General features: G+C 40.6%; 1 protein-coding gene across 2 annotated transcripts in view; it reads left to right on the top strand.

Moving 5' to 3' along the window:
- Nucleotides 1-15543, top strand: part of NELL1 (neural EGFL like 1) — an 812163-nt gene that overhangs the window by 111694 nt on the left and 684926 nt on the right. For both annotated transcript variants that reach the window (XM_041729681.1, XM_041729680.1), the window contains exon 4: nucleotides 12680-12850. In XM_041729681.1, coding sequence (XP_041585615.1) covers nucleotides 12680-12850 — 171 coding nt within the window. The remainder of the gene's footprint in view (nucleotides 1-12679; nucleotides 12851-15543) is intronic.

Raw genomic sequence — 15543 nt, 5'->3', positions numbered from 1 at the left:
ATAGAAGCACTACTGGTATCTGGGTAGTTTTGTATCCTGAAACTTTACTGAATTCATTTATTCTAGTTACTTTTTGGTGGAGTCTTTAGGATTTTCTAGCATAGCGTCATGTCATCTGCAGATAGTGACAGTTTAACTGCTTTACCAATAAGGGCGCCTCGTGTTTCTTGTTCGATTGTTGTGGCTGAGATTTTTCAGTACTACACTGAACAAAAGTGGCAAGAGTAGACATTCTTATATTCTTGTTCCTGATCTTAGAGGAAAAGCTCTGTTTTTCACTGAGTATGATGTTAGCTATGGGTTTTTCATAAATGGCTTCTATTATGTTGAGGTGTATTTCCTCTAACCCAACCTTGTTGAGTTTTTAATCATGAATGAATGTTTAATTTTCTCTGGTGTATATTCTGCATCTATTAAGATGATTGTGATTATCCTTTGTTTTATCGATGTGGTATGTCACACTCCTTCTGAAAATACTGAACTGTCTTTGTGTCCCCCAAACACATCTCCACTTGATCTTTTTAGTATATTGCTGTATGTAGTTTGCTAATATTTTTTGAGGATTTTTATGTCTCATGTTTATTAGGGATATTGGCCTGTAGTTCTTCTTGGTGATGTTTCTGGTTTTAGGATTGGGGTAATCCTGGCCTTGTAGAATGTGTTTAGAATCTTTTCTTCCTCTTTTATTTTTCAGAATAGTTTGAGAAGAATAAGTGTTAACTTTTTTTTTAAAAGATGTTATTTATTTATTAATGAGAAATGGCAGGGGGGCGGGGCGCAGCAGAGACACAGGCAGAGGGAGAAGCAGGCTCCATGCAGGGAGCCCAACACAGGACTCCATCCCAGGACCCCAGGATCACGCCCTGGGCTGATGGCTGCGCTAAACCGCTGAGCCAACCAGGCTGTCCGAGTAAGTGTTAACTCTTTGAAGGTTTTGTAGAATTCACCAGTACATCCATCTGGTTCTGGACTTTTAGTTTTTCAGAAGTTTTTTGAATACTGTTTAATTTTGTTACTTGCAATTGATCAGATTTTCTGTTTCTCCTGGTTTGGTTTTGGAAGGTTATATATTTCTAGGAATTTGTCCATTTCTTTTAGGTTGTCTTATTCATTGGTGTATTTTTTGTAGTGGTCTCTTATAATGCTTTATATTTCTATGTTGTCTGTTTTCTCTTGTTTCTGATTTTTTTTTTTGGGGGGTCCTTCCTCTTTTTGAGCCTGGCTAAGGGTTTATCAATTTTATCTTTTCAAAGATGCAGCTCTTGGTTTTATTTTTTTTCTATTAAATCTCTGTCATTTATTTCTGCTCTGACCTTTTTCTAACTTTGGGGGGCTTTTTCTAGTTCTTTAGGTCTAAGTTTAGATTATTGGATCTTGTCCTTATTTCTTAAGGTAGGCCAATATTACTGTATATTTCCCTCTTTAGAACTACTTTCACTGTTTCCCAAAGATTTAGGACCATTGTGTTTTCATTTATCTTAATATATTTTTTTGATCTTTGATTGCTTCATTGATCCATTGGTGATTCTACTGAGTTCTTAAAAATCCCATTGTGAGCATGTTACGTGCAACATACCTCACTATATTGAAAGCTCAATTCTTGATAACAGAAGCAGTTAGATCACTAGACTATGTTTCCTGTGAAAGTCACTCTCAGCCTTCAGTATTTAAAGCCACCAACACCTGAGACAAAGGAAGGTTCTTACCTGGGCCTGTTCAAGTATCTGTTTCTAACCCAGAGGGCTAGCTGGCCTTGTGCAGTGCAATTCTTTGCCCATGACATCAGCCTTCCCAGTGACTCCTGTGATTGTTTCAGTTATAAGACAGATCAGATGAATCTCTTTTGATTCTCATTGTTTTGTTATTGGAATCCGGCTCAGACATCATGGTTCTAGCTTTGTCTTTGATCGTGTTACTTCGATGTGAGTTTATTTCTTGTTAAATGAAGATAATAGTTCCCCATTCGTTAGATTGTTAGAAAAAATTCACTGAAATATTGTAAATAAAGTGTGAAGCTGGTATGTGGTAAGAACTTGATAAATACTAGCTATTATAAAATCATTAATTAAACGGTGCTTTTATTGAATTACTTTGGGAGACTTGTTTTCTACAACAGTGATTCTCTACTTCAGTGTTAAAGCTGTTTGATCTATCACAATCAGCCGTGAGATGTCCCGTACATGATTTATTACTGTTAATAAAAACCAGTTATTAATGTATTCTAAAAATATTAAGTCTTATATGCTAGGATCTATGGTAGACTCTGAAGATACAGTGATGAGCAAAACCAGACATGGTCAGTATGTTCATAAGACTTTTAATTCAGTGGAGAAGACTAATATTACAAAATGCTTATTTAGAAACAAGTACTGTGATAGAATATAGTCCCATGAAAAATCCTGGGGAATGGTGGGAAATGTGAATATCAGTGAAGTCCTCTTGGTTAGGTGGCCTACAAGGTGATAAGAGAAGGATGAGTAGAAGTTAACTAGGTGAAGAAAATAAGGCTTCTGGATACAAGGTAGAATGTATAAGTGCTGTGTCTTGGTTGGGAGGGAAGAGGGTATGTTCAAAGACATGAAAGAAGGTGGTATGGAGAGTGCACAAGTGGAAACTGGACACAGGTGGGCAGGGGCCAGAGCATTGTTGAAGAATTCTAGTCCTAAGCTCCATAGCCATGAAATTACTGATTTTTGTAACTTTAGGGTGTTGGGGGGGTGATTAGAAGGGGTTGGATTTTTGTTTTTTAAAAAATGACTTTGGCGGTAGAATGGATTGGAAGGTAACAGAGTGGATTTAAGTAGACTAGTTGTAAGGCTATACAGTTGCTAGTAAGAGGTGATGGTGGCTTAGATAAGGAGGGTAGCAGTGGAGGAGGTGAGAAATAGAGTACCCAGGAGTGGAAGCCATATGACTTGACCGTGGGTTGTACATCAGGCACAGGAGAGAGGAGTATTGAAGACTGTGCTCACCTATCATGCTTTCATTTTGATGTAGGTTATAGTAGCTGAGGACCATGTTTGGGAGGAAAGTTATATCTTGAGTTCACTAAATTTGAAAGATCAAAGTGGAGTTGAATGGACAGTTAGCTATTCAAGTATAAAGCTCAGTAGACAGGCCTACACTGGAGATAAAAATTTGTGATTCATTTATGTTAAAAAGTACACTAATGCATTGGAGTGGATTCAGGGTACGCTAGAGCCACTGATCTGAAGTGCTTTGACAGGAGGGAGAAAGGACTGGGATTAGGGGTAATGTATCAGAAATGGACACCTGTTGGAGTCTTCCATGCCTGTGAAATCACCTATTTGTCCCAACAGAAAATGGTTTGAGAACAGCTAGGGTGCAAGGTGAAGGCCAAATGTCAGAGATGGGTTCTTGGAATCCAGCACCATTTGAACTTTTGGTTGTTTCCCAACTCCTCTGCGCTCTGCTTACACACCTCCTCAGTGCTATCCATTCCTGTTCTTTTCGGTTACCTAAGTGCTAAATGCACTTCCTTTTCCTCTTCTTTGTATATCCCCTTCCTGAAGCACCTTTCTCACCTTCTCCAATTTTTAAAATCAAGTATAATTGTTATTAGTTTCAGGTGTATAGTATAAAGATTCAACAATTCTGTACGTTTCTCAGTGTTGATCAAGGTAATGTACTCTTAATCCTCTATTTCACCCATTTCCTACCCACTGTCCCTTTGGTAACCATCAGTTCTCTATAATTAAAAGTCTACTTTTTTTTTTTTTTTTTTTTTTACTCCTAACTCTGGGAAACGAACAAGGGGTGATAGAAAGGGAGGTGGGTGGGGGGTGGGGGTGACTGGGTGATGGGCACTGAGGGGGGCACTTGATGGGATGAGCACTGGGTGTTATGCTATATGTTGGCAAACTGAACTCTAATAAAAAAAAAGTCTACTTTTTTTGATCTGTCTTCATTTTCTTAAATTCCACATGAGGGCAATAATATGGTATTTGTTTTTCTAACTTCAGGTAGCATAATACCGTCTAGGTCCATCCATGTTGTTGCAAATGGCAAGATTTCACTCTTCTGTGGCTGAGTCATATTCTACTGCGTACATATACACTAGGTCTTTCTCCATTAATATGTGGAGGCAACTCAAGTGTCCATATCTTGGCTATAGTAAGTACTGTAATAAATATAGAGATGCATATATCTTTTCAAATAAGTGTTTTTTCCCCTTTGGGTAAGTACTCAGTACTGGAATTACTGGATCATATGGTAACTTTAATTTTTTTGAGGAATAATCACATAAGGAAAAATAAAAAGGCATCTAAATTGATAAAGAAGGTAAAACTTTTGCTATTTGCACATCATATACTATCTATAGAAAATTGTGAAGACTTGACTAAAAACTACTAGAACTGATCATTGAATTCAGTAAGGTTACAGGATACAAAATCCATGCACAAAAATATGTTGCACATTTATATACTTTTAATGAAGCAGCAGGATAAGGAGGAAGTTCTGTGTATAAAAAAAGTAAGCCATGCTGATAATTTCTTTTTTGATATGTCATGAGAATTATACTTCATTCCCCAAATCTACAACCCAAATCTATTTTTTAAAGATTTTACTTATTCATGAGAGAGGTAGAGACCTAGGCAAAGCGAGAAGCAGGCTCCATGCAGGGAGCCTGATGTGGGACTCGATCCCGGGACTCCAGGATCATGCCCTGAGCCAAAGGCAGACACTCAACTGCTGAGCCACCCAGGCGCCCTCCTGCAACCCAAATCTAAACATGAGACGACACCAGACAAATCACATTTGGGGGAAATTCTATAAAATTCCTCATTAGTAATCTTCAATTTTCAAGGTTCTGAAAAACAAAGTCCAAACCGTCACCACTAAAAGGTATTTAACGAGACCTGTCGATTGAATCTGATGTCCTCTTCTGGATAAGATTGCAGAATACAAAAGGATATTAGGTGAAAACTAAAGCAATCTAACTGAAGTGTTGATTTTGGATAATAGTGTATTCATATTGGTTCATTTACTGTGAGAAATGTACCATATAGATGTGAGATGTTAGTAGGAAGAAATCAGATAAGACATATATGAGAACTCTATTTTTTTATTTTTATTTTTTTTGCAATTTGAAACTATCCTCTAAAAATTAAAACCCCAAACACCAAAACTTTGAAGGATATACATGACAGGGATAACAGTAGTTTCCTATGAGATACATTGGGTACTGTTTAATAAAGAGAAATTTTTTTGAACTGTGGAAATAAAAAATTTAAATTAAAAACTTAAAACTTCAGTAGTTAAGAAAAGTGAAGACTCTTTATATTTTTTGTTTGGGAATAATATTCCTTTAAGAAAACTTAAAAGTTTAGAAAGTGTTATATATATGTTTGCCAGAACTACAACTACTTTGGATCCTTTTTCCTAGTTCTTGATAGTCCGACATCTCTTGAGTTCCTGGAGACAAGGAGCTATACTGTAGGCTTCAGATAAGATGTAGTTGTGTGTTTCTAGCTCCTTGCCTTGGGCTTCTTTATTTAATACTTCGACTGTATTTTAAAGTCCTCTGTAGTAAAAAAAAAAAAATAACATTGCATTCTTCTTTACATCAACTAGCTCATTGTTTTCTTTCATCTTAAATTTTTTTTAATTGGGAAAAGAAATTTCCCAACTTTGCAAGATTGTGTGTCTTTTCTCCTGCCACTTAGTATGTGAGAAAGGTAGGAGCCAGCCCTTAATTCAGTAAGAACAGCGCAGCTCCTCCCATGCTTTTAAAGACTGCAGTGGAACTGTTCTGAGTAGGAATAAAGAAGCTTGTTTTTACATTTAACAGTGAAGGTTTTATTTTCAATAGCAGGCAATTTGTAATTACTGTCACTGTTAATATCTTGCTGGATGTTTGCCGAGAGGGTTGAGTACAGAACTAATAGGTAAGTTTACAATTGCAAATAAGATCCCCAGGTCAAGTCTAAACAAGAGAGGAAGGCGGGATGTGTGTACCCTTTCAGCAGCTTCATACCTTGGAGGCAGGAAGAAGGGCAATCCTGATCCCTGGTGGACACTAGGCACTTTGTAGGAAACTTGCAAACATGCTATCATGTTTTTTTTTTTTTTTTTCTGAGAAGAAACCCTTGAAGTAGATGTTCTTTCCTAGTAGATGAAAGTGGGGTTTAGGAAGATGGTGCACCTTGTCGGTATTTATGCAGGGGTTCCATGCCTGGCAAGGAAAGATTGAACACTCCCAAGCCCCTTGTATATTAGGCGCATATTTTCCACTGTTTCTACTACTTCGTGTTGCTCTGAGTAGAGGAAGTAGAATTTGGGAGCGATGGATGTTTGTTCAGGCAAATCAGGTTTTTTCTTAACTTGGTCAGAGAGCTCTGCGGGCTGGGTGGGAGACTTCGGCCTATAGAGGATCGCGGATTTATAAAGGGACCACTGAGGTGACCACTTCCAGTTCAGTAAGCATGGATTTTGAGGCCAACCTACTGGGACCTGATACAAGAGATATAATGGATTACTGAGAAAGAGAGTAGCGTATTTCTTTGGTATTCAATCCTTTAAATAGCTTCTAAGAAATAGGCATTTTAAGGGATTCCTGGGTGGCGCAGCGGTTTGGCGCCTGCCTTTGGCCCAGGGCGCGATCCTGGAGACCCGGGATCGAATCCCACATCGGGCTCCCGGTGCATGGAGCCTGCTTCTCCCTCTGCCTATGTCTCTGCCTCTTTCTCTCTCTCTGTGACTATCATAAATAAATAAAGATTTAAAAAAAAATAGGCATTTTAAGAGATGGTGATCTGTTGATACTATGCTGCTTTTGGCAAGCAGAATTCCATATTTGATAGAAGATAGTGCATCATCTGGGGGACTATAAGCAGAAAATTGGCACAATGAGATTTGATCATCTGGCCAACGACCCTGGGCACTTAATAGGTGCATACCTAAATTATAGTTTGTTCTGAAAGATCTAAAGCAGCACGCAGAAGTTAGTGTCCCAAAGTCTACTGATGTGTAACAAACTGTCCCCAACTTAATATGCTTGCAGAATCTGTGGGTCGGGAATTTGACAGAGTCCAGAGGGATAGCTTGTCTCTATTCTACAATGTTCGTGGCTTCAGCTGGGAAGAGTGGACAGCCGGGGAAACCATCTGGAGGTGTTTCCGTTTATGCATCTGGTGTTTATACTGGTGTTGGGTAGGATCCCGTTTGGGGCTTTGAACCAGAGCACTTCCATGAAGCTTTCTAGTGTGGTCTGGGCTTCCTCATAGCATGGCAGCCTCAGGTGGTTAGACCTCTTCCACAGTGGGTCAGGACTTCAGGCTCAAGTGTTCTGGAAAACAAGATGGAAACTGCATGAGGTTTGAAGGCTCAGCTTTGAAAGTGACCAAGCATTACTTCTGCCCTTAAGGCACTTACAAGCCCTCCCAGATCCAGGGGAGGGAACATATCCAAACCTTTCAATTGGAAGAGTATCAGGATTACATTATGGAACATGTGAGGTGGGAGACAATATTAGAGTTTTTGGGAAAATACCTTTGGCAAAACAACCGGACCGTGTAATGTGGGTTGTGTGCCCTACACGATATGGGAGAGGACTGTATTCCTGTCTCCTGCCGCTTCTATTTTTAGCTTAGCAATAGCTTCATCACCATGGATACTTCTCAGAGTATTAAATGAATTACAAAAATCTAGACATAAGCTGGACACTAAAGATTACTTAGTTAACTGGTTTTAGACTATCTTTGGAAGTGCATCTCTTTTATCTAAATGAAATCTTATGGGAAACTCTAAATTATACAACAGAGTGAAGCTTTTCTGGTGCTTAGTCTGTTTCCTGTGCGTTAGAACCTAAAGCTTCTCCAAGGAATGCTGGGGTGTTGAGGCTCAGATCTGATCATTTAATGGATAGGAGAAACCGAAGTACAGAGGGGCAGGGATATGTTTGCCAAAGACCTCATGGTTTGAAGTAGGTTGTAAGGTTGACATCAAGTCATGGTAACCTTGGGCCAGTGTTCTTTGCGATATTACTCCAAATTATGCTATTGCCTTTTTTCCCCCCAAAAAAGTACACACAGTTCTTCAGACTCCTGGCTGGAGGTGGGACACCATATAGCTTCCTAGCATGTTTGGCAGCTTCTCTTCCTTAACCAGCAGTAGGCAAAGAACCAGAAGAGGGGAAATGAGATTCTGTGTGAAACCCACAGCATTTAAAAAAAAATGCTGAGAACTTTATCATGGCATGAGGAATGAGGGCTGGCACTTGAGTCTGCTGGAGCATTCTTTGCCAGGATGGGAGCATCTTGGGGACCAAGGCTGGGGGTGGAGTCTGAATTCTCTTGCCCTCTGACTTTGAGATCATATCCTTGTACCTGGAGAAGAATACAATGTAGTGAGAAGAATGTGAATCCCGGAACTCAGAAAACGTGAGTTTAAGTCTTAGGAGTTACATGACTTTGGGCAAGGCACTGGATCAATTTGAACCCGGTTTTTTACCTTAAAACGTGAATTTAATATCTACCACTTAAGATTGTTGGCAAAACAAGAGGTGGTAATATATTTAAAGACTCTTACATAGTAGAAAGTAATGAAGTGTTGCTATTGAGAGCATCTACCAGACTGGGGTTCGAGTCCTGCCACTTACAGCTGTATGAAGTTCAAATCCTTAATTCCTTTTGTCTAATAAACTAAAAAATGGATCCCTTAAAATAAGTTTTGGGGAAAAGGACAAAAAGTTGAAAAAAAAAATAACTTGGCTGATCTAGATCTAAGTAATTGTGTTTTTTCCTAAATTTTTTCTTCAACATAGCATGAAATTCAGGTCGTATTGTAAAACTTCATAGTGACTCTGTTCATAATGCTCAGTGATGGGCTTTACGAACGCTGATGGTGGGATAGGGTCTCCAAGCAAGGGTGTGAGTTAAAAATAAAAATCTAGCTGTATAAATACAGGGCGGGAAAGCTCACCTTCATGACATTTTGTGCGAAATGGTTTGCAGTGTTACATGATGGGAAGGTCCTTGCGAGCATTAGGATATACTCGTGGTGGTGCACAGCCCCGATGGTCCGTATTGCTAGAGGCTATGTTGAAGGGGAAAACCAATTTATTTTGCTATAGCTGGAGCATGGTGAGCAACATGGGGGAGGGTGTGGAAAGAGGAGTAAGGCAGAGAATCAATGTCCAGGAGGGCCTTTGTTGACTAGGTGGTGTACAGGGTTATAAGGAAGATGCTAGGGTTGTTTGGTCTGAAAAAGGCACTCGGTTGTGAATGTCATTGCTGTTTTCAAATATTCACAGGATGACTTTTCTGGGAGCCACGGTAGTTCCTTGGCTGAGTACTTGGCTGAAGCCCAAAGCTAAAGGAGAAGTGCTGCTTACAAGTCTGGCTGGTGATTTTTATCACTCATACAGTTGACCACTTCCCCAAATCCACAGTCGAACTCTAAGCACTTGAGGCTAAAGGAGGAGGACTGGTCAGGGGCAGAGAGCTTACTAGATTCTCCTTCATATGATCACCTCCAGTCCCCTCCTTCTCCCTGCCAGCACGGCAGGGCTCTTGCTTGCTCATAGCATCCAAACTGCTGCCTCCCTTACCGTAACCAGCTGGCCAGGAAGTAAAGCGACACCTGCTATACTCAGCTATAGTGCTGCTTAAACTTTAATGTGCACATGAATCATCCGGGGGGTCTTACTAAAATGGAGATTCTGACTCATGTAATCTTGGTTGAAGCCGCACAGTCTGAATTTCCTCAGGTGGTGGTGATGCTGGTGTGTGGACCACACTGTGGATAACAAGGATCATACTTTGAATATCAAGGCTCCACTGCAAATCATGAGTCTTCCCTCCAGGTGATAGCCAAGGGTCATCAGGCCTCCAAGTTGCTTTGAAGATCTGGAAATATTACCTTATGCCCCTCCCAGCATGCATGAAACCATCTCACCCAGATAGAGTTAGCCATGCAGTGTCCTTGCCATGTCGAGGACCACTTCAGCAGTTATCTGATGTATTTAAAAAAAACCCAAAAACCTCATCTTGACCTGATCTAAGTTTGAAATACAGCACTTCTTGAATGCGTGCATGATGCTGTCGGAAACTTTCCCCTAAGACCTAGGTATCCGTTTTGCCTAACAATAGGGCAGATTGCTTCTCTTTGAGCTGTATGTTTGAGACTACCCCAGGTAACCACTGGATCCAGTGCTTGGTAGAGTAAAAGGTATGCTTATCTTTCCTACCCATTTTTTCTCCCTTCCCTTCTATTCCCTTTCACTATTATTTATATTCCCCAAATGAATGAGACCATATAATGTTTGTCCTTCTCCGATTGACTTATTTCACTCAGCAGGAAATATCAGAAAGGGAAACAGAACATGAAGACTCCTAACTCTGGGAAACGAACTAGGGGTGGTGGAAGGGGAGGGGGGGAGGTGAATGGGTGACGGGCACTGAGGGGGGCACTTGACGGGATGAGCACTGGGTGTTATTCTGTGTGTTGGCAAATTGAACACCAATAAAAAATAATTTTATTATTATTTTTTTAAAAAAAAGGTATGCTTATGAAGTCATAACCCCAGGAATAGTGATTGAATCTGGTTAAACATATTTGCTTCCCTTTGTCTTTTTTTTTTTTTTTATTCTATCAGGTGATCTATAAGAGCATTTTTAATTGTCTTTGACATCCTTTTTAGGATCCTATCCCTTCCTGGAGCAGTAGCTTATTGGTCTAAATGAAATAATTCAGAGATTTCTTATGATGATCTTGGTGAGGTCTCTTACACAAAATCATGGTGCCTTTCTATTCCGAAACTTTCCTTTTCTATTAGGTACTTTCCCTAATCACAAGTGAACTCCTCAGTAAAACAGGGATTAAAAAATATCTACCTTGAAGAAATTAAATGAGATGACATTTACGTAAGCAGCTGGTCCATTCCTAGCACATGAAATGACAGCTTCCTTTGTCTTCGATTTGTTTCTGACTTTTTTGTACTAGGGCCACATTTTATGTCCTTTTCTGCTAGTCTCAAAGCATCTTGAGAACAGGATCTATGTTTTAAATCCTTTTTTAGCCCTTTACCATGTGTTCAGTAACAAAATGTTGAATAAATTAGTGAATGACCAGATAATCTCTAAGGTCTTCCTGACCTTTTAAATTCTCTGATTTTGATTCTTTCAATGTTCTAGCTGCTTAGAAGCAATTTAGAGAATTCCCTTAAAATGAGTATCTGCCGTGTTAAGGGATTTTCTATTTTGCAATCTTATAAAATATGTATTATATTACTAATAAGTGTGTACCTGAGTCCAGGAGCTGGCTGCAGTAGTATAAGAAACCACCTCGGTTTATGACCTTGGGCCTGATTCTTTGTCTAGCGTGAGGTAGGTCAGAGTGGTCTTTCTCAGCAGTGCTCTCTTGGGAGGATCCCTGTGAAAGATAAGCAGGAAATACGCATTTGTTCTTTGTCACGTGACTTGGAAGTCCTGCATAATAGAGGCTGAGTTTCATGATCTATTCCTACCAGGGCTCATAGAAATGCTTTTTGTGTTTTAGGTGAAATTAAGGTCTGGCTAATGGGGTTAGGCCAACTCAGCTGATTAGAAGAGAAACTGATCCTTTCAAATCTAGGGATAGAACCTAGCTCCTCCCTACATAGGCAGGTCATTCTTGAGTCATTTGTACAAATGAATTGCTGGGAGAGGATGCCAGTTGAGGCTACCTTTACTAGTTGGTCATTGTGCCTCTGAGATGGACAGCAAGCTGGTAGAAAGCAAGGGGGCTGTCAAATTTAGATCTGCGTTTAAATTGTGGTTTGGATAGATGAATTCCAGAACCTCAGTTTTTTAATATTTAAAAAGGGATAGTATCAGCCTTCTAGGTGTGTAGGGTGATGAGTTAGATAGTATGTTAAATGCGTAGTGTCATGCCTGGCAGTGAGATTAGGCCTGATGTAATGACAATGATGACGCGTTTCAGAAGAGGCTTAGACTAAATGGTCTGCCACTCAAAGTATCAGCCCTGAAGCCTGCCTGAGGAATGTCCCAAACTTCTGCATTTTATGACAAAAGTCCAGACTGCGGCGGTGGTACTGTTTTTCACGGATCTGGAAAACGTGACCACAATCTGGGGAAAGAAAAGACTCAATTATATGTTTCATGACACAATGATTTAGAATACTGGCCCACATGTGAATAGCTTCAGTCATCCCTTCCCTACTCATTGTCTAGGAATTGTCCACTTAAAGCTGTTTGGGGGGAATGTGTTTAGTAAAGTTATCTCAATTTATTTCAGTTCCTGATACCCAATGTGATTTGCTGTCCTTTAATTCTTGAAAATGTAAATATGGCAGTAATAAAAATAAGCATCCTTAAGTCCATTCCACACGAATAGCCTTTTTTTAGACAATAGAGTGTTCTGAACTATACTTCTAAGTATTGGAAGAGACTCTGTGCCAAGCTTAGGTAATTAGTTTGTGGAGATCACTTCACAGTGGATCAGTCATTCTCCATTTAGGAGGCTCAATGTGTCATGGTGAGGTTCTCCAACAGTAGGTGAATTGGATTCCATGCAGTACAATTGATTTTTGGTTGGCAAATCTTTGTGTCCATGTGTAGCTACTTACAGATGCTGAGAAAGGTGGTAGTGAAGAAGCTACGATTGATGACTGTGAGTTCCAGAACTAAAATCAAATTCCTGTTTCTTTTACATGTAGCTATTTTGAACTGGAGAGCAGTGGTCTGAGGGATGAGATCCGATACCACTATATGCATAATGGGAAGCCTAGGACCGAGGCCCTTCCGTACCGTCTGGCAGATGGACAGTGGCATAAGGTCGCGCTGTCTATCAGTGCCTCTCATCTCCTGCTCCACATCGACTGCAACAGGTATGTCTGTGCTTCTGTTTTTTTAGTGATTCTGTCCTTGAAAATGAGTAGTGGGAAGGGGAAAGCTATCAAACCCCTCCAGGCCTTGCTGGGAAATAAAAACCAAGGGACCCTAATTATAATTTAACCTACCAAATGGGCCATTAGATGTGCTGAAATGACCAACCGTAATATGCTAAGAAAACAGTTCATTAAGATGAAACAGTATCCTGTGATTAGGAACAAATGTACAAAAGGTTGATGACCGATTGGGGAATGGTAAGTGCACCTCTGTGTACCCCAGGCACCAGCTGAAATTCCACGGAGCCGTGATCACAGTTAACTGTGATCTATTGTTGTTGAGTTCTTTCCACTTGGAAGCGAACAAGCCAGCCTACCTTAGAATGAAGCTGAGAAGCCTGTGCCACTGAAGCAGCTAATTCTATTTCACTTCATCAAGCACAGCTTTGCTTAAATATCTTTTCCAAATGGAGGCTTCTTAAAGAGGCTGTGCTTTGAGTCTTTGGGAATTAATGGCATCCATTCTCTGCAGAGGAATGAGCCTTTCGGCTTGCCAGTGGATGGCAAGTGTATTTGTGAGACCTGGGGGATTTCATCAGGCATTGTGAATTGGGGTGGGAGGGAGACCTCATCCCCCATGTGTGTCACTGGAATCAGGTTTATTTCAAGCTGAAAACAGACTGTCGGTCTCCATTGGATCATTTCTGGCTGGACAACTGGCTAATGGTGGTTGAGGAGAATGTTTTGATCTCTTTAAAAATCTGATGAAAATCCTAATGGAAAGTCATCTTACAGAGGAAGTTCTTGCATTGCTAGCAGCGCCCATGAATTAAGTGTTGGTTCTTAACGATAGTGTCGAAATTAAAAATGACTGTTCAGCCATAGGACTTGTTCCATTAGGCCCAGGATAAAGAACAGGTGTGCTGGGGACAACCTCCTTTCCGAAACTGAACAGGAGGAAAAACAATCCAAGGTCAGTCAGCTCCAGACTACGTTTCTGAGGAGGAGGTATTCAATTGCAATTCTAGCTCTGCAGAGTGTTTTGGAAAAGGACTAGAAGGGCAGAGAACAGAAATGAGTCTCAGGCTTAAGGGAAGTTCTGACACCTTGAAATGGGTCTTGGTGCATTTTGATTTACTTAAGATGCTTTCTGGACTTGGGGAAGAATTGTGGTTTCAGATTATAAGTGTGCCTGGACAAAGTTTCCGTAGGACCACTGGCTTCTTTGACCCTATTGTCCTAACTTGGGCAGCCTGGATAAAGCCCGCCTCAGCCACTTTGCCATCTTCAAGAGCTCATTGGTTCTTTCAGTTTTTTAGAACTCCAGTCCAGGGAGCAGTCTTCTTGTTGCCCTGCTCCCATCTGTATCAGCCCAAATGGGAGAGCAGAAAGGCCCCGCACGTCCTATGCCACAGGTCAGAAAGACGCCTCAAAGCTCTAGTTTTAGTAATTCCCACCTGAAAAGTCTGGAGGGCACTGCTGGTTTCTTGCTATGCAATTTCTTTCTTCCTCCTTTTGCAAGTTTTGTCTTCTTTTTTTCCGAATATTCTCTCTGGGGAATCTAATGTTTCACACTCTCACAGATGCTCTGGTTCCTATGAAACATTCTTTTCTGTCCTGCTCAGCCACTTGTCCGCTCTGAATTTGGGCAAGTAAATTTCTTTGCATCTCCATTTTTCAATTTGTAAACTGGGATAATACTTACTCATAGATGGGAATGCTGAATGAGATAAGCTAAGGTGCCCTGGGTGGCGCCTGGCCTTTGGTGCGCAGTCCAGTGTTCACTGTTGACTCTGCACATTGATGGTACCTCTTTGTCTCCCAACTTTCAAATGCTGAATGTCCTTCTTGGCTACATTGGCCTTTCTACCAGGAAAGTGGGTAGAGGATAGGAGAGCTGGAGCCCACAGTGTTTTATAGGGTTAGCTCCATTTATAAAGAACAGACTGAGGGGGATTCTGAATATCCCTTCATTTCTCTGGAAATTTTTTATTTTAGTTCATGATCTAACATGTCCTTTATATAAGATCTTGGAAGGAGAACGTAAAGTTGGCACCGGTTAATGATTCATGGGCCCAAATACAAATGAGGTTTTTAGATAAGTCAGGGGAAAGAAAGGCCTGGAACAACTGGGCCGCAGGAGGGGTAAAATTGATTTTTGCTGTAATCCCCAAATCTGATGATACCTAAGAATTACTGGGGAACTTATAAAAAAAATTGGGTCACCAGGCCCCATCTCTGTTTTGCTGGATCAGATTCCTTGAGAGTGGAAACTTCTGAGAAGCTGTATTTTTAACAACTCTTCATGTGGTCCTTATGCAGGTGATCTAGCCTTGGTACCTGGAATGGTATTTGAAGACCATTGGTTTAGGTGGAAGGGGGAGGAAGCTGGAGAAGAGGCTAGGCTGCAACGAATAAGTGAGGGGCCTTGGAAAATCAAGTACCTGCAGGAGAACCACCCCCCCCCCAGCCCAACCCCCGACCCTGGGAAGGAAGAAGAAAAGATTAAGGAAAAAGTGGGTAGTGTCTAGCCTATAACACAGGGTTACCTTCTTTACATGTTTCTTCCTAGCCAGCACTAGCTGATTCTAGAGTGGTGCAAGCTCTGGTCCATGTATCAAGTTGCTGGTCTACTAGTATAGGCCACTCTCCCGAAGAGTGAATGTCACAAAGGCTGATTTTTACTCTTTAAG

This window comes from Vulpes lagopus, chromosome 15, assembly GCF_018345385.1.
Source record: "Vulpes lagopus strain Blue_001 chromosome 15, ASM1834538v1, whole genome shotgun sequence".
NCBI lineage: Eukaryota > Metazoa > Chordata > Mammalia > Carnivora > Canidae > Vulpes > Vulpes lagopus.
This window is presented reverse-complemented; position numbering and strand designations above follow the sequence as displayed.